General features: G+C 43.7%; 1 protein-coding gene across 14 annotated transcripts in view; it reads left to right on the top strand.

The window, feature by feature from the left end:
* Window positions 1-25,811, top strand: part of LOC136114600 (netrin receptor DCC) — a 361,710-nt gene that overhangs the window by 235,398 nt on the left and 100,501 nt on the right. For 11 of the 14 annotated variants that reach the window (XM_071801689.1, XM_071801688.1, XM_071801697.1 and 8 more), the window contains 2 exons: window positions 12,526-12,742; window positions 16,659-16,813. In XM_071801689.1, the coding sequence (XP_071657790.1) occupies window positions 12,526-12,742; window positions 16,659-16,813 (372 nt within the window). The remainder of the gene's footprint in view (window positions 1-12,525; window positions 12,743-16,658; window positions 16,814-25,811) is intronic. The other 3 variants (XM_071801696.1, XM_071801699.1, XM_065859987.2) reach the window with 1 other exon arrangement.

The following is a 25,811-nucleotide window of genomic DNA, read 5'->3' on the forward strand; positions in this document are numbered from 1 at the left end:
CGCTTGGGAAAAAGGGCGGTGTAATTGTCGACTTATTGCAAGAGGATTTTTGTGGTGAAATAGATATATAATCAGGTGGGAAATGCTTGAGATGATTGGCTGGGTTCATGGGATTAAGAAAGGTAACGATGGATTGTTGAAAGCGGGACAGGAGAAAACGCACATGTAGGTGCAACTTCCGGAGGTATTAACCAATGTGGTTTATAGTAGCAAGAGTAGGGTGAAGTCAAGCAATTTGACACAGGTGTCAGTTCATAATTAATCAATTAAGAGATATAAGAGCTGCAGAGGGGGCTCGATGGGAAATAATGTCTCCAACGTGATCCCTTTTCTTGAGGTGATCGCATGTTGGTCAATTGGAAGGACGTTGTAGGTTCTGATGCATGGAAGGTGCTTGGCTGGACCTGCCCCATGTTCTTTTTCACATCAAACTCTCAGTACTGTGTTTAATGGATTAAAAATGGGCTCTTGGTTTGGAAATTGGCCCTGGGCGGGTAGGTCGACCATGGCATTGAGATTGTCATTGGACCTGATGCATTTACCTGAACATAAATATCGATGTCTTATTATTGGAGGGAAGCGGGTTGGAGATGGCCACACAGAATGACTTAGTTGAGTGAACTAAACCTATTCAAACAACTAGAGACAATCACAAAATAATATATAAAGAGGAATAAGAAATAATTGCCCTGGAGAAACAACGCGTTGGAAAAGGAATCCCCCGTGAGTGCTGTGAAGAAGAGGGATAATGCATTAAATGCATACATTTGGGTGCAGAATCCACAGTGGGCAAGGTGTTTGCTTCTCACAGGAGCCTTTGGGGTCGGCTAAAAGGTCTATTTTGTTCCTCCTGTGTTACAACTCAATTCATAGTTGGTGTTGGGTTGAACAGGGTATGGGATGAGGCAGAACACGTTCGGTGAGAGCGAGGACTGCGACCCTCATGTGAAATGAAGTGTTAGACCATTAGTGTTTCAAACAGGGCGGCGAAGATGCCGTTGTAGGAAACTCATCTATTATGGAAATCTCAGCAACAGAGGGGAAGGCGCTGTCGCTGATGCCGACAGAAGGCAACCATTGAAATAAATAAGTTCAGCGCAAGGTTGAAACGCAAGACAAAAAAGTGCGTTTGCGAGTCTGTTTGGCGCCAGCTGTTCCCTTCCAGGAGCAAGGGCTCTGTAACCTTGACGGAATTTGCGTGCCGAGGAAACCACTTTTCCAGTATGTTAGTCACAGCCTGGCTTCCCTTCAGCATCCGCTACGCATGAGTATTTCCCCAGCATTTTCGTCTCCGTTCAAACCACTGGGCTGTGTTGTGCTCTCCGCATGGCTCCTTTCGATTTCTTTCTTGCTTTTACCGCTCCGCGCGTCTTTTTGCCGGAGCGGGGAAAGATCCGCGTCCGCTGCTGGGCCGGTTCCGATCCATCTGTGCCGGGGATGTATTACGGATGCTGGATCCAAAGGCACGTTGTTTGTTTCCAAGGCCCTTGTGCCCCAGAATCGATGTTGTTTAATGTCACTCTTGCCAGCTCTTGTTTCTTTAGGGAATGAAATTAATTGGCTTCAACTCAGCACATAGTGGTCCCCCCAACCTACGGCTCGATCATCCCAAGAGCGGAGCACGGGACGGAAACGGCTTTTAAAGCATTAGACGTGGCAGCTTTAGGACTTCAGCCGCGCTCCTCCTCATTTTCCAACCCCTCTTGGATAAACCCAAAGTGGGTATTTTCCTTTCACCAAAGACTTTGTTGGCATAAAACCCGTGCTCAGCCGGGATGAAAATCCCCGTCAAGGCTCCTCGGTCGCACCACTCAGGACGTGGAATTTCTAGCATGCAAAGGGCTCACGAGCTGCCCCTTCAAAAGCTTTGATAGTTTCAAATTCATATATTCAAAAAGATTCACGTAATGCAAACCACTCCTTAAACCAGTACACCACTTTCTGCATTATAGAGTTTTTAGAATATAGGTTATATATATATAGTATAGATGTGCACTCGCTTTTCCTTTAGGGAACGTTGGATAAATCCAGGGAGCTGTAGCCGTGCCGATGAGTTTGTTTCCTTCCTGTGGTATTTCCATTCAGAAGGAAAGAGGAACAAATACTTTATATTACATCTTTTCCTCAGGAGAACTTGGTGAAGTTCACTATGAGTTGGGTTGTGTCTTAAATTTGGCGTCTTTTCCACCCCTTGATTTGCCACAAGTGCCAACAAATGCCACAATTCCCTTTAAATGCCCTGGTTGCCACGTTCCCTGGTGAGAATGAATTGACAGCAGGCAACGAAATGAAGGTGTATTAATCCAACACCACGCAGTTAGGAGAGGCCTTATCTCTTTAGCTTCTTCCTAATCAGTTATTAAAGATATATGGCTTAAAGTTGTGTATGTGCCGATGGCCACTATCTTGGGTAGGACGCAACTCTCCCATCAAACAAGGACTTTGATGGGTTAACCCAACCTTCTCAACTCCTTGAATAACCAGCTGTAGATACTATAGTAATATATTTATTCTGCTTTGAGTACGTTGAGTGTTCCAACCCAACCTCCTGAAGCCATTGTGGCCCGTCGCAACGCGGTGTTATTTTTCTTGCGAACCAGACAATATTTCAGCGCCGCTATAAGAAAACGCACCATGAGTATACAGTCAGCGTTGTCCCGCGTCCCTTTGTGATCGTCACAAACCATAATATGTTGATTTTTCCTGTGGATTCGATGGCTTTTTTAATATGCGTTCGCAGCGCCAGTTGGCGCGTCGTGTCTCGGCGCCAACGATCGCCGCTTTTAATGCAAACGTCCCCCTCATCGCCGCGTAGGAGCGGTGCCAACGGAAAGGAAATGAGGTGAAAACGCCTGGTTTTGGGCTGCGTAGAAGACGGTTTGCGTGCGGGAGAACAGCAAATGTTTGCCAGCTACATAATGCGCTCCCCAGAGAGCCGGCGTAAGTGAGCAGCCTTCGCATGGAAAGGTAGTTCCATATATAAGCAACCTAAAATGATTCTATTTCCTTGCCGTGGCTTTTCTATAGGACAAGCCGGAGCGGGTTGGCAGCCGAGGAGGTGCAAAAATCCTTTGGAAATGAGTTTAAAAAGGGAGTTTCTGGCATAGAGGCGAAGCGAACGGCTCTTCAGGGCTGCAAAAAGAGCAGCAGCCTGGTGTTGTCTCAGCGGATCATTGACATACGGATCGGCGCAATCGCTCCCGTGTAGAATAACTCGGGCCTTCAAATTGCCTGCGATAGCGCAGACCGCAGCGATGGGTTTCTGCAGGCCTCGTGGCTCGATTGCCGTTCTGCTCGCGTTCACAGATTTAGAAGAAGAAGGCAGTTGGTTTATTTGGGGCTAAATGGGATAGACGTGAGGGGATTTATCAGAGAAAAGTAGCATTTAGGCCAAAGTGAGCGGTTATCAAGAGCTGGGTAATGGAGTGATCTACAGGATGTGTGTAGACACCCTGTTGTCTACTCACCAAGTTCTGGACTAAGTCTTGACCAAGACACCTCCGTTGATACCACGTGAACGTCTCCTAAAATGCAACTCGTGCACTATATTCTCTTCGCAGCCGTTATTCCGACACGTAGGTCTCTTTCTTAAACATCTCCAAGTCTTTTGGATGGCCTTGTCATCTTGATCTCTTCCCACAAGGAGACCCATAAGCTGGGACTGCTTAGGAAGGCTCCGATCTCCCCTCATGACACCACTTTGTGTTTCTTAGCCGCGCTAACTTCTCAAGCAGTAGGAACCTCCTCAGGGCCCAACAAGATGTTCCTACCTGCTTGTAACAGCCACCAGGATGGGATTTATTCTTGTTATTAGGTGTTTTTTCCCATCTTAAGGAAGCCTTAAGCTGTCTTATTTTCAGAGCAAACAACTCCAGTTTTCTTTGCCAGAAAACGATGGATGCGGCTCCTTCTCAGGAGCGATGTTGGATGGAGCAGGTGATGGCCGTTGTGTGCTCATCGCCCTTGTTCTCATGAGCTTCCAGTACAGTGAGACAGATTTTCTAGTCCTTAAGGTGAATAATTCCATTATTCCATAGTCATTCAGCCGGGGAATTTCCATTTTAAATTGTGGAAGTTTCAAATGAACTTTAAATTGTCAAGCCAAGATTAAACATCTTAGACAACTTGTGAGTTACTTGGAGCACTCAGAGATTTCGGTGGCACAAAATGTGCCGATTTGGGTTTGAGCCGACGCGGTTTTTGCTCAAGAATGTGCAATATTTAGTTCCATTTTCCCATTGACAAAGAGCTCTATAGAAAAACCTTCTGGTTCTTGAACCGACTCAATCACATCTTGTTGCGTTGCTTTGTTTCAACTTCCACGCTATGAATCAAAAGGGACGTTTCGAGCTATTTCGCTTCTCCATTGACGTCTCTTCAGTTCTAACGCTCCGTTAGGGCCGCTCGTCGTTAACAATGGCAGAGCTAATGAGTTGGCCCAACCTGTTTTGGTGGGGATGGTGGAGCTGGAGTTTTTTCCGCTGGATTCTCCTTGAAAAAGCCCTAAAGGTCTCGGACTCATCCAAATGCGGCGCCGCGTCTCTGTCTCTTTTATCTCCAATTTCTTCCCGACGCAGGAAAAACCACTCGGTCAGGCTTGGAATAATAACACGGATCACAGAGAACCCCATGACTTGAGGACAAAGAGGTGCCAAAACAAGTCAGGTCTTAATATTTGTATTAAACACTTGGTTTTCTCTGCTTTTACATGTTAGAAGACAACTCGCCCCGGTAACAAAGTTGCTGTAATAAACTCCAAGCAAATTAACTGTGTTATTCTAAATCCTCGCTCCTCGTACAATCAGTCTTGTAATTTTCAAAGGAAACAGCGTAAAATTTGCAAGACTAATCATCATCATTATTATTATGGCTAATGAATCCTGAGATGTTATTACACAATAGAAAACACCCCCTCCCATGCTGTGTCTTGCTGTTCAATTATTTAAAGCTCCCTGACAGTTATAAACTCGCTTTAAATCTGGTTTATACAATGAGGAACTGCAACCCCAGCTACAGTGGCTTTCTTTTTCTTTTCTATATATATATTATTTTTAGCGTTAGAGTTCAAAATAAAATTGCATTTAGGATTTCAAAAGGAAGGATGCTTCCTTTAGTCCTCCAATCTTTCTGCTAAGAAACGCTATTGTATTTCAAAGCGCCGTTTCGAAGCGAAGCCGGGGGGAAGAGGATGGCGTTGTCAGCTTCCTCCAGCAAAAAAAAAAAAAAAGGCCCTAAAAATCTGAATTATGTATTAATATTTGTCAAAGTTGATAAGAATTGTGTTGCTACAGCTTAGAGCAAAAAGGCCTTTGTGGAGAGTTTAAAGTAGAACATGTCAGAGCTGCTCAATTCTCCAGCACAAGGCAGGTATCTCAGCATCTCCCCCCCCAATTTTTAGAAGAAAACAGGGATAAAATAGCTTTTATTATTCAGAAAATATTTACCATATCTGTCTTAGAGCTTTTTAAAAAATGGGAAACTTTCTGTATAGAGAACTGGGTGTAAAAAGGGATTTTATGTGCTTCTCTCCATGGATTTTTCTTCAATAATGTGTAACTTGAACCAAAATAGCTTTTTCCACACGGTAGAATTCTTTCCAGATCAAATCTTGATTCCTATAGGAAGTAAACCGATGGTCTTTGGGCCCAGAGAGTGCTGGTGAATGGGGCTGCATCCAGCTCTCCACTCACTAGTGGTGTCCCCAAGGGGTCAGGGTTGGCTCCAGTCCTGTTTAACATCTTCACTGATGATTGAGATGAGGGGATTGAGACCATCAGCAGCAAATTTGTCGATGATACCAAGTTGGGAGGGAGTGTGGAGCTGCTGGAAGGCAGGAGGGCTCTGCAGAGGGATCTGGATTCCAATGGGCTGAAGTTCAAGGCCAAGTGGTGGGTCCTGCACTTTGGCCACAAGAACCCCCTGCAGCGCTCCAGGCTGGCACAGAGTGGCTGGAGAGCAGTCAGGCAGAAAGGGACCGGGGGGGACTCATGGACAGGAAGCTCAACAGGAGCCACCAGTGTGCCCAGGTGGCCAAGAAGGCCAATGGGGTCCTGTCCTGTATCCAAAGCAGCGTGGTCAGCAGGACAAGGGCAGTGATCCTTCCCCTGTGCTCTGCATTGGGGAGGCCACACCTGGAGTGTTGTGTTCAGTTCTGGGCCCTCAGCTCAGGAAAGAGATTGAAGTGCTGGAGCGGGTCCAGAGAAGAGCAACAAGACTGGGGAAGGGACCTCTCATTAGATCCCCCACATCCTCCTCGCAAAACACACAATAGCGGGTGGTTCTCCGAAAAATCGCCGCCAAATAGGTGAGAAAAAGATGGAAAATTACAGGTGATTGGAGAGAGATTTTTAAGATGCCACTGTAACTCCCACGATTATGTATAATTTTTAGAGTCTATGGCAAAGTAGATAATGTTAACAAAACTCTTAGTATTGCTACACCCTGCTATAAATACCAGCCCTGTTTTCTAATGGGGAGTTTCATTAATGTCTAGATTAGTTCTGCTGCTTTCTTGCTTTTATCTCTAAATCCAATATCCGAGGAAATAACTTACCCTGAGAAATATTACTGTGTTTTGTCAGCGTTTCCCACTTAATAATAGTCTGAGAATTAGGATTCAACCCATCCGACGACTGTTTTCTAACCTGGGGAGGTAATTTTTAGAAGGGACAAGGCACTTAAATCTCCGCCGACTCATCTTTTTTCCACTATTTCCCTTCGAGCTTTTAATAGGTTTATTATAAATTAAAGGCGCTAATTCTCGCAGGTTGGGAATCCTCGTAATTACTCGTTTTGTTGGCCGTTTTGTGGAACGATTGTTCTGCTCAAGAGTCGGTGAGTTCGTGTCGAAGCCTTTTGATCGATGGGGACGCTGCGTCGTCGCTAAACTTCCTTTATTTCCCTAATCTCTTGAGGAATTTGCTTGGAATCAGCCAAAAAGGCACCTACGGGGATGGAAAATGCGGGCAGATGGGTTGATGGATAAGCTTTTCTTCCTTAAAAATCAAAGTTAAAGCAAAAACCTTTTACTGTTAAACAGCGACACCTCCACTAATTATTCATATGCTATTAAGGCGCTGACCCTCGAAACCGGGTTTTGCTGCTGAAGAAAAGAGGGTGACGTGAGTTGTGCCATCTAAGTGTCCATCTGACCACCTCTCGCCATTCATCCTCTTTATTTTTAGTTATTATCAGTTGGGCCGTTGAAAATGCTTCTAGAAAAGGTAAAGATCAAAGATTTCGAATGGGTTATAATTGAATCAAAACCTCAGCCCCTTCTCTGTGTTCCTTAGAGCGTCCGAAACAGCGTGAGCTTGCAGCACCCAGTTGAGGTTTGGGTGCCCTGATGTCAGGTGGACTTTTCATGGAGAGAGATTATGGACTTTAAACATTTCCTCCCATTTAGAGACATCAATCAAGACCCATCTCTAAATCGTTTTTACCTCACGTTAGATTCACAGCAACACGTAAGCCACCCAAGTCCAACATTTAGGACCAACGAGGCCTTCAAAGGTCTTGGCTCGACTGCTATTAAATGCAGAATAAAGTAAAATCTCTGAATTATATTGAACACAAACTCAACTGCTGCTTGATTGATGTCTCTAAATGGGAGGAAATCAGCAGAAGAGCTGATGGTCGCAGGGATGAAGGCAACAAGACGTGGGTGCATATACTGGCCTGGCTGAGAAGTGGCCGAACGAGCTCAGGTATGAAAACAGAAATATTTTGGATTTATGGCACTTAGTGAAATGATTTTATGGTAATTTATATCACGTATAGGTGGCTTTTTAGCATAAAATAATGGGTAGGGACTGTGCTGGCACAGCAGTGATGGGTGTGTGGGTGTTGTAGCTGCCAGATGAGGTAACACCAGATACTCCAAAAAGAAGTGAAACCACCATCTTTGCCTCATTTTTCCTGTGGTTGTTATCGTGTAGGGTTGAACTATCAAAACCTCCCCGAGATTTTGCATTTCAGAGACATCGGTGCCGTTTCCAAAGCTTTTTTGGCCTAATCCTGCCAGGCGCCGGGTCGGGAGCGAATTCCTCGTTAGGCTAAACCAGGCGTTGTTGACACACGTAAACTCAGGTGATTGATATTGAGGTTCATCACATCCCAAAAGAGGCATAATAACAATTAGTACTGCGTGACTTGTTCTTAAGAACATCATTATGGCACCGAGTAATAACGAATTATCGCGTGACGAGCCAGAAGGGTGGAAATACGTACGGCAACGCGGACAGATCTTTTATTGGCTAGATTAGCATCGCTACATACGGGTTGAAAATCCCGAAGCAGACGTGATGTGCCCTGATACCTCCGTGTAAACCTGAGGCGTGGGAACGCGTCCAATGGCGTTTGGGGGGTGGATTTGAGCGCAGAACACCCGGAGAAACGCTCTTTGGCGCTATATTGTGCGATTAATCGGCTGGATGGAAGCTGGAAAGGCCAAACGTTGCAAATGGGCCCTGGGAAAGGTAACAGGAGTTGCCTGTGTGGAGAAGAATATTTTGGTTGAGCGTAAATCGTGAGTAACTTGTCCAATCTGTGCTTATTTGGGACGGTAAATGACATCTATAGCGTATCTCCATAAAGCTCATCTGCTAGAACATCTGCTTTGATCCCAGCTGTTGGGAACAAGACCAAACGTCAATTATTTCATCATCAGAGCAAAACATTGTGGTTCATTTGGTTCTTCGTTTCACCAGTTCTTAGCAATTTAATCACTTAACACAGTGGGTCCATGTCCGGCCTTTCCTTGCCAACGTCTTCCCACCATGCGTTAGCGTTGGGTTTTAGAAGCACCATGGAGGACGGATGATAAAATGCATGAATTCATCATTAAATTTCAGATGAAATATGTGTGAAATGTAGTTTTTCCTCACATTCCCCTCCCAAGGCCTGTGCTGGCTGGTTTAACATCGGTAGGGCCTCCGGTCAGGTAGGCCTTGCGCCAAAGCATGCGCCGCATTCCAGTTTAGGGGCACAAACCCTTAATTTTTGGCTATTTCCCTCAATTTTTGGCTGTTTTCCTCAATCTGTAGGAAAACAGGCCTCGGATTATTGTCCCAACCTGCACCTGGAATGCGGAACCTTGTGGATTGCTTTGTTATTCCCGATTAATCTATTAGTAAATGAATCTTCCAGCGTTAAAGTAACGCCGTGAAAACGCAGCGGGTCTCGGTATGGTCTGTTCAATTAGAAACGATTAGCGATGTGTTCCGAATTTTATGTAACTGCAAATTCGTATTTGTGGGAGAGAGAATTCAAGGTAAAATTACGCTCTACGCTCCAAATTCATTTTGTGTAGAGTTGTTCAATCGCCTTCCCTAACATACATTAATATTGATTTTTCTTTTATAAAAGAAACGTAAATTAAGATCTATTTTTAATTCCCATTTTTAATATTTCATAATAATGAATCCACCAAAATTGCTCTCTATCTTTAGGGATATTTTCCTGGAGGAACGCCTTGGTTTTAGGCCCTAGGTGTTAAATCTACAGTGTTTTTTGAGTATTCCTGCAATGAAATGGTGTTTTTCTCACTTATAACTTTCACAGTTTGCTCTACAAAAGGTGTAAAATGGGTCAAAAAGGTTCTGGGAGTGGGGGGAAATACTGAATTCCATGAGCAACAAAAGACTGGATTGAGCAAGTGGAGCAAGACCAGACAATAAGCACATATTTAATGTTATTTTCTCTATGAATGAAGCACGAGTAATTAACGCCGTATTAATTGCTTAAAAGCGGAAAAGCCAAGCTCACCTCTTTCGGTTCCGGACTTAATCCTCAATGCGGATTATCGGGATCTTTTAGAATGGATATATTTCTTTGTATAGAGGTAGAAAGACTGTGCTGAGGCCTGTGTGTGCATATATAGCTATATATGTGTATGTACAGGTATATATGCGTATATACAGGTATATATGCGTATATACAGGTATATATGTGTATATACAGGTATATATGTGTATATACAGGTATATGCAGTCCCTGTAAGCACTCGAATGAGAACATGAGATGTTTTCTACCTTGATTTGCACCCATGGCTTCTTGATACCAAATCCATTGTAGGATATCATAACCAGGGTGGGTTTTTAATTCATTTATCATCTCTTGTATATCCCACGGAAGCTTTTGCTGCCCTCTAAACCCACAATTTAAAGGGTAGGTCTCTTGGAATTAAGTCTCATATTCCTCTTATTTTTCAATATTAACAGCCCGTGAGCGGGTGCATGGGAAGCAGGGATGAAATGGAGCGTCACGCGTGATATTTTGCCTTTAGTCGTTTGAAAACCCCGTCAACATTTGGCCTCGCGCATGTTTTATAGCTGGGTTTTGCCCGTGAAGGCTGTAAATAAGCAGGACATCAAGCATATTTGCACATTTTATAAACAAGTTTGCTTTAGGAGCGTAAGGACAAGTCCTACTGGCGAAATAATAATGTCCCAAAACTCACAGCTGATTGGGGATCCTGCATACCAAGGGATTTGGTTCTGAATTTGAGGCGCTCCGTTTGGCTTCCCGAATGGAAACGTGAGCATCAGTTCCTCTCGGGCCGATATTTGGACCTTCTCTGGTCGTAGAGCCATTTCCACACGCGGAAAATGAATCAGTTTGATGCTCTCGGCGCGGAACTCGATGATTATTCACGAGAGCGGGGAAAATGCACTTTCCGAGGCGTTAATATAAACCAGATCAGGCTCAAATCAGCCCCTGTCAGACTGATGAAGATGCTTGAACCGATGACGCATTGAAGGATTTAAGACGTTCCTCACCGAGATAATTTCGGGTTATATGTCTGGCTATATCATGCTATTGTACGCGATATGTTTGCCATTCACTGGTAGCAACAATAAAACCGGAATTGCTTTTGTCAGTGATATCTCTATAGAGTTTACTGGAAGAAAACAGCGGCCTAGAGCTTCCGTCCCGATCTTGCTGCTTTTCACATCATATTTTGGCCGTTCTTTTCGTAAGTTGACACGCAGCTGCACCCACCAACATGGGATGGATTCACCTCCAGACCTTAGATGCGTTTTCGGCACGTTTAAAGGTAGATTTGGTGCTTTGAGTCGCTCTTCGGGCTCCATGGTGTGTTGAGTAGAAGCCTCGTAGGGTTGTCTGTGTGTTTTCTTCTAATCACACCCTTGGTACTTCTCGTTAGAAGACAACAATATACTTATGCTGATAATACACAAGTCAACATATAGAATAGAACAGAAACTCCAATCTGCTCGCTCCGATCGTGAAACAAAGCGTCGCTCTAATATAAATGTACACAGAATGAGACGTTAGTCTCGTGTTTGCACATTATTTAGATCGGTGGCCCGTGACTAAGGACGCTAAGCACAGCCTAAGTGCAAATAATGAATCGCAACTTCGCAGCCAAAAGAGCGGAGACGGTGACTTAATGTTTTCTTTCAACACATTAGTCTGGAAATGCCACTGGGAAATCCCTTAATTCCCTTTGGCCTTGGAGTGATCACGGTAAGTACGAGGTAATAATATTTGTTATCGATAATATCAATATTAACGGCTTTCAATAATAGTTTAGGGATAATAGAAGAAAATGCTGTTAGTATTCAGTGAACGTCATGCGTTTTACATCAAGCTTAAGCTGTTGAGATAATAGAACGCTGTTAATGATCTCACAGGAAATTAATACTACTAATATCGTTCACAACGTATGCATATTTACCAAAAAAGATTTGCAATAGTGAAACAAATAAATGGTCTTTGGGTTCGCTACCCGTATTGAAACCCTGCTCTTTAGGACTGGCATAGCCCATGAAATTGGACCTTCTATGTAATTTTGGCCTTCAGAGAGGGGGTTTGGTGATTGTGGATGCTCCAGAAGACGCGTGTGTTAAATCAGGAGGTAGCTGATCGCTTAAAGTAGCGTTAAATCCATAATATTGTTTTCATTTATGTTGACGGGCCAGCTTTCACCTTGACTTGGTGGGCAACAACGAAGCCGTTAAACTCTCTCAAGAGTTTATTGAGTTGAAACGTTCTGCAATTAATCTGACCACTTCAGGCATTTCTGGATTTTGCACATAAACCAAACGCATTTCCACGTGAGAAAGTGTTAATATTCAGTCTCGCTGCCTTTTCCTTTTCATTTTCTCCGCTTTTGACATGATTATCGCACCTTGAAGCGCCTCAGTTTCTGCTCTTCTCAGACCAGGTCGGTTTGTTGGCTTCATGTTTTGAGCAGTAGGTTGTTGCTTGTTTATGGGGTTAAATCCTCCTGCTTGGAGCACGAGAGACAAAACCTGTGAAATAAGTGAACAAAGGGACGTATCACACCGATCACTGCGACAAGAAATAATTTACAAGTCTTCCAAGGACGTAACCTACTTGAGTTTTGCGCGTTCACTTTAGAGGATGGTTCAGGATGGTGTGTTTTAAGGTGTGATTTTACTGTTAGTGTTTTTTCTCTCTCTCTCTCTCTTTCATCCCCTGTCATTTTATTCACGCTTCTTCCACGCCGCCTCGGCCCTTTGTTCCGTGACACCTCAGCCGCCACCACCGCGGCGCCTCCCACCACCTCTCTGACTGACTCCTCTCCTTCCCCTCCAGCTGTCCCAAGTTCCAGTGTCCTCCCCTCTGCCCCCCGAGATGTGGTCCCTGTCTTGGTCTCCAGCCGATTTGTCCGTCTCAGCTGGCGCCCGCCCGCAGAAGCCAGAGGCAACATCCAGACGTACACGGTCTTCTTCTCCAGGGATGGTGTCAACAGGTAGGCCTCAACAGACCGTGGTCTCCTAAGAGAGCCTGAGGTCTTCACGAGTAGCTTGCAAGCAGTTCTCAACCTTGTGTTCTTCTCCCTATGGTAAGCGTGACGCTACAAATGCCTCTTGTTGCCGTTTTGTAGATGCCATGCAAGGTTTATACAACAGTGGTTATTGTCTTGGTATAAAGGACCATTTGTGTTGAAGGACCATTTGTGTTGAAGGACCATTTGCGTTGAACCACCGTTTACATTGAACCATTGGCATTGAAGCACCGTTTGCATTGAACCGTTTGCATCGAAGCACTGTTTGCATCGAAGAACTATTTGCATTGGAGAACCATTTACGTTGAACCATTTACATTGAAGGACCATTTGCATCCAAGACCCGTTTGCGTTGAAGAACCACATACATTGAAGGACCGTTTGCGTTGACAGTGATGTCTGTGGATCTTACCTCCTTTTGCTATCACTTGCCAATCAAATATATTGTTTAGCTCCATGTTTTATCTTTCATCTTCCTCTGAAGACACAGGCTCAAGCCTTCTTTGCATCGCCAGCAGAGGTGAATTAATTGAGCCGCAATCACCATCTCACAGGCAGAATGTCCTGGACGTTCACAGCTTCTCAACTTGATCTTCAACAAGGTCCAGCTTGCTTTTATAGCCATGAAGTGGCAATTTGAGCTGTTTTCAAAACATCAGAGCTGCCACACAGCTGGATCGAGTCACATTTAGTACCAGCGTTGCGTTGCTAGCAAGATGGGAGATGCTTTTTCATCTTGGCGTCCTGCGCCGGATCAAACACTTTCGCCGCTGCTAAAGGGCGATGGGAAAGAGCACTTAAAGGGAAAAGACGAGTTTCTCAGCAAAAGGATAAAACAGACCTGAAATATGTTGGGGAATAAATAACCAGCCAAGCAATACACCTGTACTTAGGGAAGGTTCTGGTCGAGATGGGAGTTTGGATTTAAAAGTGAGATATTTGATGATATTTGCTGATTATAGGGAGCGGTTGATGAAAAACTGAGCAAAAATCAAGGGTTTAATGTATAGGATCTGTTAGGAGATACATAACTCTTACTATGCATTTGCTCGTGCTTATTTTCTGTTCAACTAGAGCGGAATATAACAGTAAAAAATAATGCTTGCGTTTGAATGGGGATCACTCTTCGAGGGTAGAGATGTGTACAAGCACACAGAGGGCATAACAATCATGAACGTTTAATTGCCAAATTTAGAGTCGCAAGACGGGCTCGCCTCGATATTTCGATCCAGGTTCGAATTCGGAGCCGCCGTTGATGTCGGGGTTTGCGCTCGGCCTCGCGCTTGGTCCCCTCGGTTGGATTTGCTTCTCAGGTTCCCACAGACATTTGATATTTATGTGGCAGTGTATTAATCACCCCAGAGCAAGAGGGACTGTTTGGTTTGGCTGATTTACTCCTCATCCATCTCTAAGCCGAAAAAACAACTCCTCGAATGCAACCACGAGTCACATTTAATTACCTGCGTGGAGTCTGAATGAATTCTGCCTGCCTGGCGAGAATTTACATCGCTGTGATTAGATTTTAAAATTTAATTGGTGATTAAAAATTCACTCTATTTATAAATAACGGGAAATATTGATAAGGTAACATATTCCTTTTTGGCATTTTAGATGAGGCACAACCCCCCAAAATAGAGGCTTCCAACCTTTGAAATGTCACAGGGGTTTAAATAATGGGGCCTGGATTGTAACTATCCTTTTTTAGCTTAGGAAACTATTTTTCCCAATAAATGAAATAAATATCATTCCCAGCTGATCTATTTACATTAGTTTTGCTTGTTTTAATCAAGGACTCGATCTTATTTTGCTGGAGAATGATAAGGGGCTATAAAAAAAAAGAACTCAAGGCAGTAAAAGTCCATCCATTTTCAAATTAATCGGATTCATTTCACAGCAAAGAGCATTAACACGACTTGTCTGGCTCCAAGTAACTAATTAGGTGTTGGAAACATTAGAAAAGCATTTGTTACACACCTAAGAGATATATGGGAGCTGTAATTATCTCTTTTCCGTGCTGATACCGGAACGTAACACGATCTTCAGTCACTGGAAATTACATGTCGAAGGCTTCGTTTTACAAGAAGGTGGATGACTTTAGTCAAGGTCTTTTTATTTTTAGACTGTAATTTATGGCTTTGAAAAGGAAAACCCGAAATGGAAAAGTGCCCAAATGGAGGATATTTGGGGGGTTTTAGATTATTTCTGCATCTGACCACGTCGTGAGGTGGGACGCTGGTGTTGCATTTGGAAGATGCTCTAGATCTGAGATGAAGTTATAGGAAATAAAACGTAGAAAGGTTTGGTTTCCTCAGGGCTTTCATGAAGGTCACAGAGCTGGAGAAAATCCCCTCCGTGATTTTGCAGCGTGGGCTGGGGATGGCCCAGAGCTCCTATTCCCAAACTGGAAACCAGCGCCAGAACACGGGGTGCAACTCGAGCTAATTAATCTAGGAATGAACTTGAGCCACGATGAGCTCGTTGGGTTCATCGTCTTGAGGGCGCCCACGTCTTTGGGTGGTCGTACAACTCCCGGTTTGCTCCGAGAAGTGTCCTGGGAGATTTGGTGTCACCATGGAGAGCCAATGGAAGGTGACATTGAAGATGAGATGCTCGGATGGTTCCAAATGGCCAAGACCACGACGTGACGCGTCAAATTCAGGGCTGAGAAGACTGAAAAAATGCTCCAAGTCGTAGCACCTTTCCAGAGTTGTATTTATCACCACAGGTCCCAGTGTCACCGAGAAGTCTTAAAACCGAGATCTTAGTGGAGTTTTCTTCTATGGCTTCATCTCTTTTTTCTTCTCTTGCTCCTTTTGGGATTGAAAGGTGGTCTTGTTGCCATTAAAAAACCAGATATATACAATAAGATCCAGTTGCCAACATCAACTCCAACTGATGTCCCATCATCATTATTTGATTCTGCCTTAAACGATTGTTTTTCCGCAGCGTGAAATGTTGTTGTCAGCTCTTCCGAGGGCGTTTAGGAGAGGAACGAGACGCACCGCTCGTAAGAAATCAGTTACAAAAGCCATTTTACCTCTTTCCGGTTGCAGATTGGCCATGGAATGACTGATTTCATCCTATTTAGACCCCGCTTTACTGTTTCGGGATTGTGGTTTTCCCACATAATCCCACATTAATGAATCTCGGTTTGTATCTTCCTCAACGAGCAGGCCCAGGCTACTGCTAGGCCGAGAATTGCTTGATGCTAGGCCGAGCTTTGGTGCTAGGCCAAGCTTTGCCTGACCCAAGGCAGAGAAACCAGTGATACCCTATAGCTCCATGTGCTTATAGCGCCAAGAAACATATAATTAAATGGGTTTTATCCCAATGGGAGGATCATGTCCTGTGCATCTCCCTGCCCAGGAGACCCCGCTGACCAGTTACCCCAGGGCTTGCCACTGGGAGCAACTGGTGGAGGAGAATCCGAATGGTTTGAGTTGGAAGAGACCGTAAAGATTTGGATTTAAAGATTCTGGATTTGCAGAGCGATCCAAACCCTATTTTAATTAACGCTCCAATATGCATCTCCCTTCCTATAGCCGAGATGTTTTCCTTGATCAAACGGCTGTTTCTTCCCATCAGTTTTCCTTATTTTTGTTATATGAGGAAAGGCAAAGAACGGCGGTGCAATAAAGTGTTAAAATACAAGGCTTTTTGTAGCGTTCACAGCATGCCCAGTGGGATCCATTACTTGAATTAGGTTTTTTAAAGTAAAAATCAAACCAAAACCCTACAGACAAACCGACCTCAAGTTTGCTAAGTAACCATACCTTGCAGGCTACGAATTGCATAAATAAGTAATGCTTTAAGATGCGTTTGGGGGTGTTAAAGTGGATTTTTGTGGTAAGTTTGGGGGTTTTTTTGGGTGTTTTTCCAGGGAACGGGCGGTCAACACATCCCAATCGGGGACGCTCCAGCTCACCGTGGGCAACCTGAAGCCGGAGGAGACGTACGCGTTCCGCGTGGTGGCGAACAACGAGTGGGGACCCGGCGAGAGCTCGCAACCCGTCAAGGTGGCCACGCAGCCCGAAGGTGAGTGCGACACTGAGCTTTTCATATAGATCTGCATATCATTATACACGATAATTAAAAACGTTCTGCAATTTATAGCGATTTTGCGGAGCTGCCCGTGGGCGGTTTGTGTGGTGGCTTTGATGGCGACACAGCCCGTCTTCTGTTATATGGCGTTAGAAGTGATGTCCAGAATTAGGCCGCGGTGCGTAACGAGTTGATTTTTGTAAGGAACTCACTGCAAGATGGAAAAACTTTGCATTGGAGTGAACATATTGTGTTGAAAAGCAAATTTTTCTGTTAATCGCTGTTTAGCGTTAAGTGTGTTTTGTCTTTGAAGCCGGGGGAACTTTTCAGTAGCACTTTTCTCTTCCTATGTGTCTCGTTTTACGTATTATTGAATGTTAATTGAACTATTAAATTGAATATTAAGTATGTTGCAGTTAAGCTGTATTGAAGCTACTTAATATCTGAGCAACCTAATGTATTTGAAGCTGTCCCTACTCATTGCAGGGGGTTGGACCAGATGACAGTTGAAGGTCCCTTCCGACCCAAACGATTCTGTGGTTCTATTTGCACGTCTGGGCCCCAGAAAGGAGAGAAATTTCTTGTGTCAAAACACACTCATCCTCTATAATAAGCTGGGAAATCCAACACTTAACACAAGCACAGAAGCAATTTTACCTCTTGAGGTGGTTTTTGAGCCATTCGGTTAATTTTAGAGCCCCAGGAAAGGCGCCACATCCCCTGCCCACCCAAATGACGTTGTGAACAAGGCACAAAGGGACCTTTCAACTCACATTATTCTCTGTTGGTGTTTTTTGTCTCTATATCTTTATTTATCCCCCAAACATGAATTTTACTCCGTGGCATCACTTCCCAAAGCCCCAAGAGCAGTGATGTTGGTGAAATATCATCCAAGACGTGTCATTTCTTGCATGGTTTTGCATTTTGGACGGGTCTAATTCCTGCTCTCAGACAACTCCGCTGCTCGTTGCGCTTATTTGCAGTTACACAGCTGCCGCGTGAGGTTGTATCCCAGCTCTTTTTGGGGGAAAAAAGCCTTGAAAATGAGTTTATTGATCTTTTAAAAGGAGAGGATTAAGCAACGAACCATCAGCATCATCTCCCTATCAGTGTTTTATCTCTTCTTAGACACACGTGCACAAATAATCCTAAGATTTTAGGCCTAGCCAGTCGGTTTTTAAGACAAACATAATGGGAATTTAATCAACGATGACTAATTGAGTAGAGTCTCACTCTTTATACGTAGATACAAGTGAAGTCTGATGTTTGTTTGGCGTTCCTGGATTTAAAAGAAGTTTGTATAGATAATATCTGCCTTCTAGTGCAATGGGCAGCTTTGGAAATGTATATTAAACTAGTACATATACTGAGGTGTATGAAAATTACGTCAGTGATTTCAAAGCAATGTTGTATTTTAATGTCAATGTTTAGGGCTTGATTTTGGTTTCGACCTGGTTTTAGGTTTGCGTTGAATTGTATACGTTTGTATTTTATCTACGTGATTTGAGATCTATTTAGATTTGGAAACAAGTCTCAGGTCCTGGGGAGCAGTCGGCCCCTTTTCGAACTCTAACTATCGTACAATAAATGACACGGCTGCCCACAAATTGCATTTCCACGTATTTGGGAATATCCGAAGCGTTACGCAATGGAGCATCGTTAAAGAAGAAAAAAGCTGATGAAAAAGGACATCTGAAATTCTTGTCTGTTTGCAAAACGCACCCATTTGCTCCTTAATCAGTTTAAAAGATCAACGGAACGACTTCCAGCTTTGCGAAATAATCATCCAGAATATATGGGCTGGATTTATATGAAGGTTTTTGTCCCCAGATTAACACCCCCCCCTCTTCTTTATTGTATTCTGTTTTTTTAGTAACCTACAACCCCTTTTTCTCTGCCTTTATGGTATATAATTTCACTCCAGTATTACCAAGCGGGATTTAAATCCCCGCCTGCTTAAGCCATGTCTAATCTTTTCATACCACATGTGGGGACTTTGCGAGTTATTATTTGGGCTCCTCAAGATGCTGGGAAAGCAGCTTGGGAGCAGAGAATAAAGAACCACGTCGATGAGGATTGAAATTGTCCATCCCGGCTTTAAAAACACTTCCCTGCTGCGGGCCCAGCTCCCATCTCTTCCCAACCTTTGGGAATTAAACCCGGGTTTTAATAAGTCGCCGTGATTTGTGGGGGGCGAAGATGGATAAGAGAGGATGTTGCGCCCCAAAAGAAACTTGTCGGCGGCATAAAGTTGCTTTTGCTCATCTCATTTCAAGTGAAATGAATTGAGCGCACGCCGACATCTTAACTTCTCGCCCATGGCTTTATAAGGAATAATTAATTACTGGCTCTTTGGGAAGTATTATAACTACTTAAGAGGAGCCCAGCTGTGGCCCCAGATGTCTCCCCATCCCGTGCTGGGCTGCGAGGGGCGAATCTCAGACCCCCAATGGCCTGGAAATGGCAAATTTGATATAAAAATGGAGAGATTTGGGGTGGATTTGGGAGCCGCTTGGGTGGCTTTGGTCACCGTGATCCACACCTGCCCGGATCATTCTGTAATTAACTTGAATTCTCATTAGAGACCGGTGCATCTACCCTTAGAAAGCGTTCCCCGTATCATTTCAAAGCTTCATTTTTTATTATTGTGATGGAGAAGCAGTTATATATATATATATATATATATTTAATCACTGGCCAACTGCACCTGAATTTGCTGAGCCAAATAGCAAAATGTCCCATCAATACTGCATTAAAACAATTGCGCTATTGAAATGTGGGGGTTTGGATGGGTTTTGTGTGGTTTATTGTGGTTTTTCTAGCGGGTTTTCAGTGCAGAAAATACTCTTTGAAGTCACTGCGCAGCAAACGTCAAAAAGGCGGCGACAAAACTTGAGCTGCAGCCTCTTTTAACACACATTTCTTCTAATGTCAAAGCCACATAGAACATCGAAAGGCCATTCAAATTAATGCAATGAAATTTCGCATTAAAACGAAAAGGAGGGGAAGGTTTGTCTCGAAAACACACATAGGTGACAATTTTATCAAGCGCTAATCAGTTCTGTATACGCCGATCTACGCAAATTAAGTTTGCAGAGCAAACGCGCTGGAGTAATTGAATTTTTGCTCAAGGTTGGATCAACCCCTTCTATGCAAGGGTATTTATATTTCTAATTACCCCCAAAATAAGACAGGTTATATTAATTTTTTGGACTTCTTTTCAGGGGATGTCTTATTTTTCAGTGAACAACCATTTACATTTATTCTCGAACCAAAAAAATCAACATTTATACAAAAACTCACATTCTCATCGTCATAACTCATAACCCTGTCTGTCCTGCTGCATTCTAGTGCTAATTAACTTTACATTTATATATGTATAGCTATTTAAATGGGCGCTACTTAAGTGGTCTTTTTAATGAAGTGGAACTAGGGCTTATTTTTGGGGTAGGGCTTATATTTTGAGCATCCTCAGAGATCCTGAAAAGTCCTCGTAGGGCTTATTTTCGGGGTAGATCTTGCTTTTGAGAGAACACATATATTAAACAGACATATAAAATATATAAAATTTATTTATACTATATAAAGACTATAATATATTGAAATATATGAAATATATATTGAAATATATGAAATATATATTGAAATATATGAAATATATATTGAAATATATAAAATATATTAAAGAGGTACCTCTGCTACCTGGTTTAGCGCCTCCATAGTGAATATTTCTCGTCGTTTGATGCGAGGGGGAAGCGATATATTAAATAGTCATTAATATCCTCCTCATTTGTGTGTACTCTTCTGTAATAGCTCAGCAAAATACACCCTGGGGTAACTTTATGCCGCTCTTACATGGTTCTTTAATTTTACGAGTTATTTCTGTGGAGCGTTGGCAGGGGGTGGGGACGTTCTCAATGGCTTTAAATTGTAACGAACGCATCTTTGGGCAGGAAAAGGTGGCGATGGCGGGTTTTGTGTCTTTGATTCCTGCTTTTGGCTTCCCGTTTTCCTCACCTTTTAATTTTTGGGGGCGTCTCTGTCTCGAAATACAAGAGTTGCTTCAGTCTCGGCTCTCGGAAGACGCTTCGCTTTGTGGAAGGTGGCGGCCGGAGCAAGGGAAAACAAATTCAGGAGCAGGATTTGCTGTTTAGATACCTTTAAAGCTGAGTCAGGGCGGGTGCAGAGGTGCTCTTAGCACTGATAATTGAGATGAAACGTCACCTCGTGCTGGTTGGTTCTTCAGACTCTGGGAAGCTTCAGTGCCACGGCCGACCTGCCCGCTCTTTCCTGCCTTCCCGCTCTTTCCTGCCTTCCCGCTCTTTCTTGCCTTCCCGCTCTTTCCCGCCTGCCCGCTCTTTCCCGCCTGCCCGCTCTTGCCTGTTCTCTCTCTTTCCCTCTCTCTTTCCCTCTCTCTTTCTCTCTCTCTTTCCCTCTCTCTTTCTCTCTCTCTTTCTCTCTCTCTTTCCTTTTCTCTTTCTCTCTCTCTTTCTCTCTCTCTTTCTCCTCTTTCTCTTTCTCTTTCTCTCTCTCTTTCTCTCTCTCTTTCTCTCTCTTTCCCTCTCTCTTTCTCTCTCTCTTTCTCTCTCTTTCTCTTTCTCTCTCTCTTTCTCCTCTCTTTCCCTCTCTCTTTCTCTCTCTCTTTCCTTTTCTCTTTCTCCTCTCTTTCTCTCTCTCTTTCTCTCTCTCTTTCTCCTCTCTTTCTCTCTCTCTCTCTTTCTCTCTCTCTTTCCTTTTCTCTTTCTCTTTCTCTTTCTCTTTCTCTTTCTCTTTCTCTTTCTCTTTCTCTTTCTCTTTCTCTTTCTCTTTCTCTTTCTCTTTCTCTTTCTCTCTCTTTCTCTTTCTCTCTCTCTTTCTCTCTCTCTTTCTCCTCTCTTTCTCTCTCTCTTTCTCTCTCTCTTTCCTTTTCTCTTTCTCTCTCTCTCTCTCTCTCTTTCTCTCTCTTTCCCTCTCTCTTTCTCTTTCTCTCTCTCTTTCTCTCTCTCTTTCTCCTCCCTTTCTCTCTCTCTTTCTCTCTCTCTTTCTCTCTCTCTTTCTCTCTCTCTTTCCTTTTCTCTTTCTCTCTCTCTTTCTCTCTCTCTTTCTCTCTTTCCTTTTCTCTTTCTCTCTCTCTTTCTCTCTTTCTCTTTCTCTTTCTCTCTCTCTTTCTCTTTCTCTTTCTCTTTCTCTTTCTCTTTCTCTTTCTCTTTCTCTTTCTCTTTCTCTTTCTCTTTCTCTTTCTCTTTCTCTTTCTCTCTCTCTCTCTCTCTTTCTCTCTTCCTCTTCCTCTTCCTCTCTTTCTCTCTCTTTCTCTTTGTTTCTTTCCTTTTCTCTTTCCTTTTCTCTTTCCTTTTCTCTTTCCTTTTCTCTTTCTCTTTCTCTTTCTCTTTCTCTTTCTCTTTCTCTTTCTCTTTCTGTCTCTTTCTCTTTGTTTCTTTGTTTCTCTCTTTCCTTTTCTCTTCCTCTTCCTCTTCGTATTTTCTCTCTTTCTCTCTCTTTCTCTTTGTTTCTTTGTTTCTCTCTTTCCTTTTTCTCTTTCTCTTTCTCGTTCTCTTTCTCTCTCTGTCTCTTTCTCCCTTTCTCCCTTTTTCCCTTTCTCTTTCTCTCTCTGTCTTTCTTTCCCTTCCTTTCCTTCCTTTCCCTCTTGAATTTCTAGTTTCTTCCATGGAACCAAGCCCAGGCCCTTGAGGCAGACCCAGTGACTCCCCCTGCACGTCGCTGCTGCAGACGAGGTTCCCTGCGCCTCCCGAGAGCCTGAGGAAGAGTTCACCCAAGGCCGTTTGCAATAAAGAGGCAGAAGGAGGGCTCAGATAAAAGAAAACCCAAAAACATATCTTGTGCTGCTTCCTAGACACTTGGGAAAAAAGCTGCGGAGAGAAGGCAAGGAAACTATTCCGCACATCTCTCTTGAATCGGAGATCAATTCTCACCTGCCCCGTAAGCAACAAAACAAGCATTGAGCTGAGTCAGCGCAAATATTCCGCATGCTCTAAACGAGAGGAAGGCTCGGCCGTTCCTTTCAGCGCTTCGCGGAGGTGGTTGGCATGAAGAAGTCAGTGCTTCTCGCCCCATCGCTGCTTTTTAGAGATAATAAGCTTTGCTGGCGAGAAATACCTTGTCATTTCTGCAAAAGCACCGTTACGCCAAGTGAAATACTTTGCTTTGAGTGATTGGCCGAGAAAGAGCAGGAAATTAAATCCGCTTTTATCTGGAGGCAAAATAAAAATGCGGAACAGGTGAGCGGGTCTTAATCAACGATGCAAATCAAGGCGTCGCACCGTTTGCATGAAATCTCCATATTTTAGGTCCCCGATGCAAACGGAGATGCCGAGGCGCTGTGGTCCTGCCGGGATCCCCTCGGGTGGTGTAGGACAGACGGACAAGCCGTTTTTCTTCACCCTTCCGTCCCTCAAGGTTGTGTTTTGATGCTGTGTCCATCCTTTCCACCTACTGCTGGTGAGACTCAGGGTGTTAGTTTTGGCACAGTCTGATTTTCCTTCGAGATTCATCCCAAAATCTCGAGGGAGCTGCGATGTCTTTGTCTCCCTACCGCTTCCTAAAACGACGACGGTTGGGGCGCTGGAAATGAAATAAATATCATGGATCCCAACTGGGGCATTGGGAGGAGACCTCCAGCTGATCCAACCCCACCGTGTTTGAACAATGGGACAAACCTCAAACCTTTTGACCAAAACCAAAATTATCTCTATGGAGAGACAGGTTTTATTTGTCTAGAGACGTAAATTAAGGTCAAGGCCATTTGCGCTGTGATCTCCACAAATACAACAGCGGGACAAGACCCGAGGTGCAAGACAGACTCTTGAACCTCTAGTTGAGCAAGGGATGCTTGAGGTAGGTCCGTTAGCTCTTTCCATATCATGGAATCACAGGATCATTTTGCGTGGAAGAGATTGTCAAGATCTTGGTGCTATCTTAGGATCCTGAATCATTTCGATTGGAAAAGACCCTCAAGATCACGGAGTCCAACTGTTAACCCAACACCGGCACTTCCCCATGTCCGGTTGTAGGTACCAGTTGGACTTGATGATCATAAAGGTCTTTTCTAATCTAAACAATTTTAGAATATCATGATCCAACTGCCTGGCTACTTCAGGGCTGACCAAAGTTGGAGGATGTTATTAAAGGCATTTTTCAAATGCCTCTTAAACACCGCCAGACTTGGAGTATTGCCCATCTCTCTAGGAAGCGTGTTCCAATGTTTGACCACCCTCTCGGTAAAGAAATCATAGAGCGTCCTGAGTTGGAAGGGACCCACAAGGATCATCAAGTCCAACTCGTGTCGCTGTGTTGGACAACCCCAAAATTCCCCTTGAAACGGGAGGGTGGGTGAGGACGCGTTTCCAAACCTCATTTGGTGAAGGCAGCTCCAAGGAGGCACCTCCATCACATCCCTTGGTGGGACCATCGCTGGTCCTGTGTTCCTTTACAATGCAAAGAACATCGAATTCATGTATGCATCTCTCTCTCTGAAGTTGCGTCTTTCTTTGCAGCGTGGAGCCAGATCTTAATGAAATCTCGTTAAAGCTGTTAACTACAGAGAAAGAAGAAGTGGGGGGAATCAAAGGCACCGTCAAAGCTTGCGCTCTATTATCAATAACTGCAAGCGGCTTCATAAATGGTTTGTGTTTGAACCGGTTTTGATGCAGATCAGCAGAGAAGCGGCTGTTTAAATGAAAAGGGAAACGTAGTAACAAGGCTTTAATCAGTGCATCTCGTCCTGACACAGACCAAGGATGCCTGACTCGGAATTAACAGGCGGATTCCTTGAACAAATTGAGTGGGGATAAGCGGTTTTGTTTCCTTGATAAAAGCTTTGAACTATCGAGAGGCAAAGTCAAGACCCCAGGGAGCAGAAAGAGAAAGAAAAGCAGTAGGACCTTGGTCCTTTCCCCTCATATTTGGGTAATCAACTTCAGGGTGGTCTTCAGGATTCCGCCTTCTTGTCCAAATGTCTGTGTGTAATTCGGCATCAATACACTTGGAGCCCATCAAGAGCTCCGAGAGAAGGTTGGTGGCTCGTGGTAGAACTTAAGGCAACAGTCTTAGGGTGACCAGACTCTTGATTTACCACTGGTGATGACCAGGGGCTCCTCAACGTGCTCCCCGGTGTTTGTTACGAGCCCAATTCCCATTGTCGCGGTTCAGAAACCTCTAAAAACATCGCGTTCGAGGGAGATATTCAGCACGTTGAAGCAGTTACCAAGCGATTTTGGACGTCGTCGCCGAACATCCCTATTTTTAGGCGCTTGGATCTTTCTTCTGTCTTATTAACTACGATTTTCAGAAGTTGAACTGAACAATAGCGAAGAGGAAATGTGTGCAAGCACAAGCGACTCGGGAGACCCAGAGTTGTGTTCCCGCAGTTTTTGAGGAGCAGATGCCTACAAAAACATGGGGTTTAATGCAACCAAAAAGAAGTGGGGTCAATAGTAGAGTCAATAAGGAGAAGCTTTTACTGGCACACAAATACCAACACTTGCTGCTTTTGTAATAAATCAAATTTTCCAGGGTTACTAGAGGTCTTAAATACTATATTATAGCATATATTATAATGTAGAATATAATAGCATATTATAATATTACAATAAGCTCAGCCACGCTGACAGCTGTCGTTAACAATAACAGAAATTAACGCATATATTGAAGCGTTTTTTCTTCAAGAAAGGATGCTGTTAGTTGTAAAAGACCGACTTGAGAAGAACCATGATTTAATGTCGTGTTTTAATGGCATGTAAAGCAGTTCCAGGCTCTCGCTGCTATTTAGAAAAAGGAGACTTTTGGAGAAGATTTAAAACTTAATGCCAATTTGCACGAGATTATTATTTGACAGAAAGGATCAGGAGGGATTATGAAATGCTTTGTGTTGTGCTGAAAATACCGAGACCTTAAGCACATTAGGGTGCCCGTCAGAAATGCTGGAAGAGAATGAAAAGCGAAGCTGGCCGAAGGAAATAAAAACACCTTAAACGTGATCTAGTTGATACGTGATAAT

The sequence above is a fragment of the Patagioenas fasciata genome, chromosome W, assembly GCF_037038585.1.
Source record: "Patagioenas fasciata isolate bPatFas1 chromosome W, bPatFas1.hap1, whole genome shotgun sequence".
NCBI classification, from domain to species: domain Eukaryota; kingdom Metazoa; phylum Chordata; class Aves; order Columbiformes; family Columbidae; genus Patagioenas; species Patagioenas fasciata.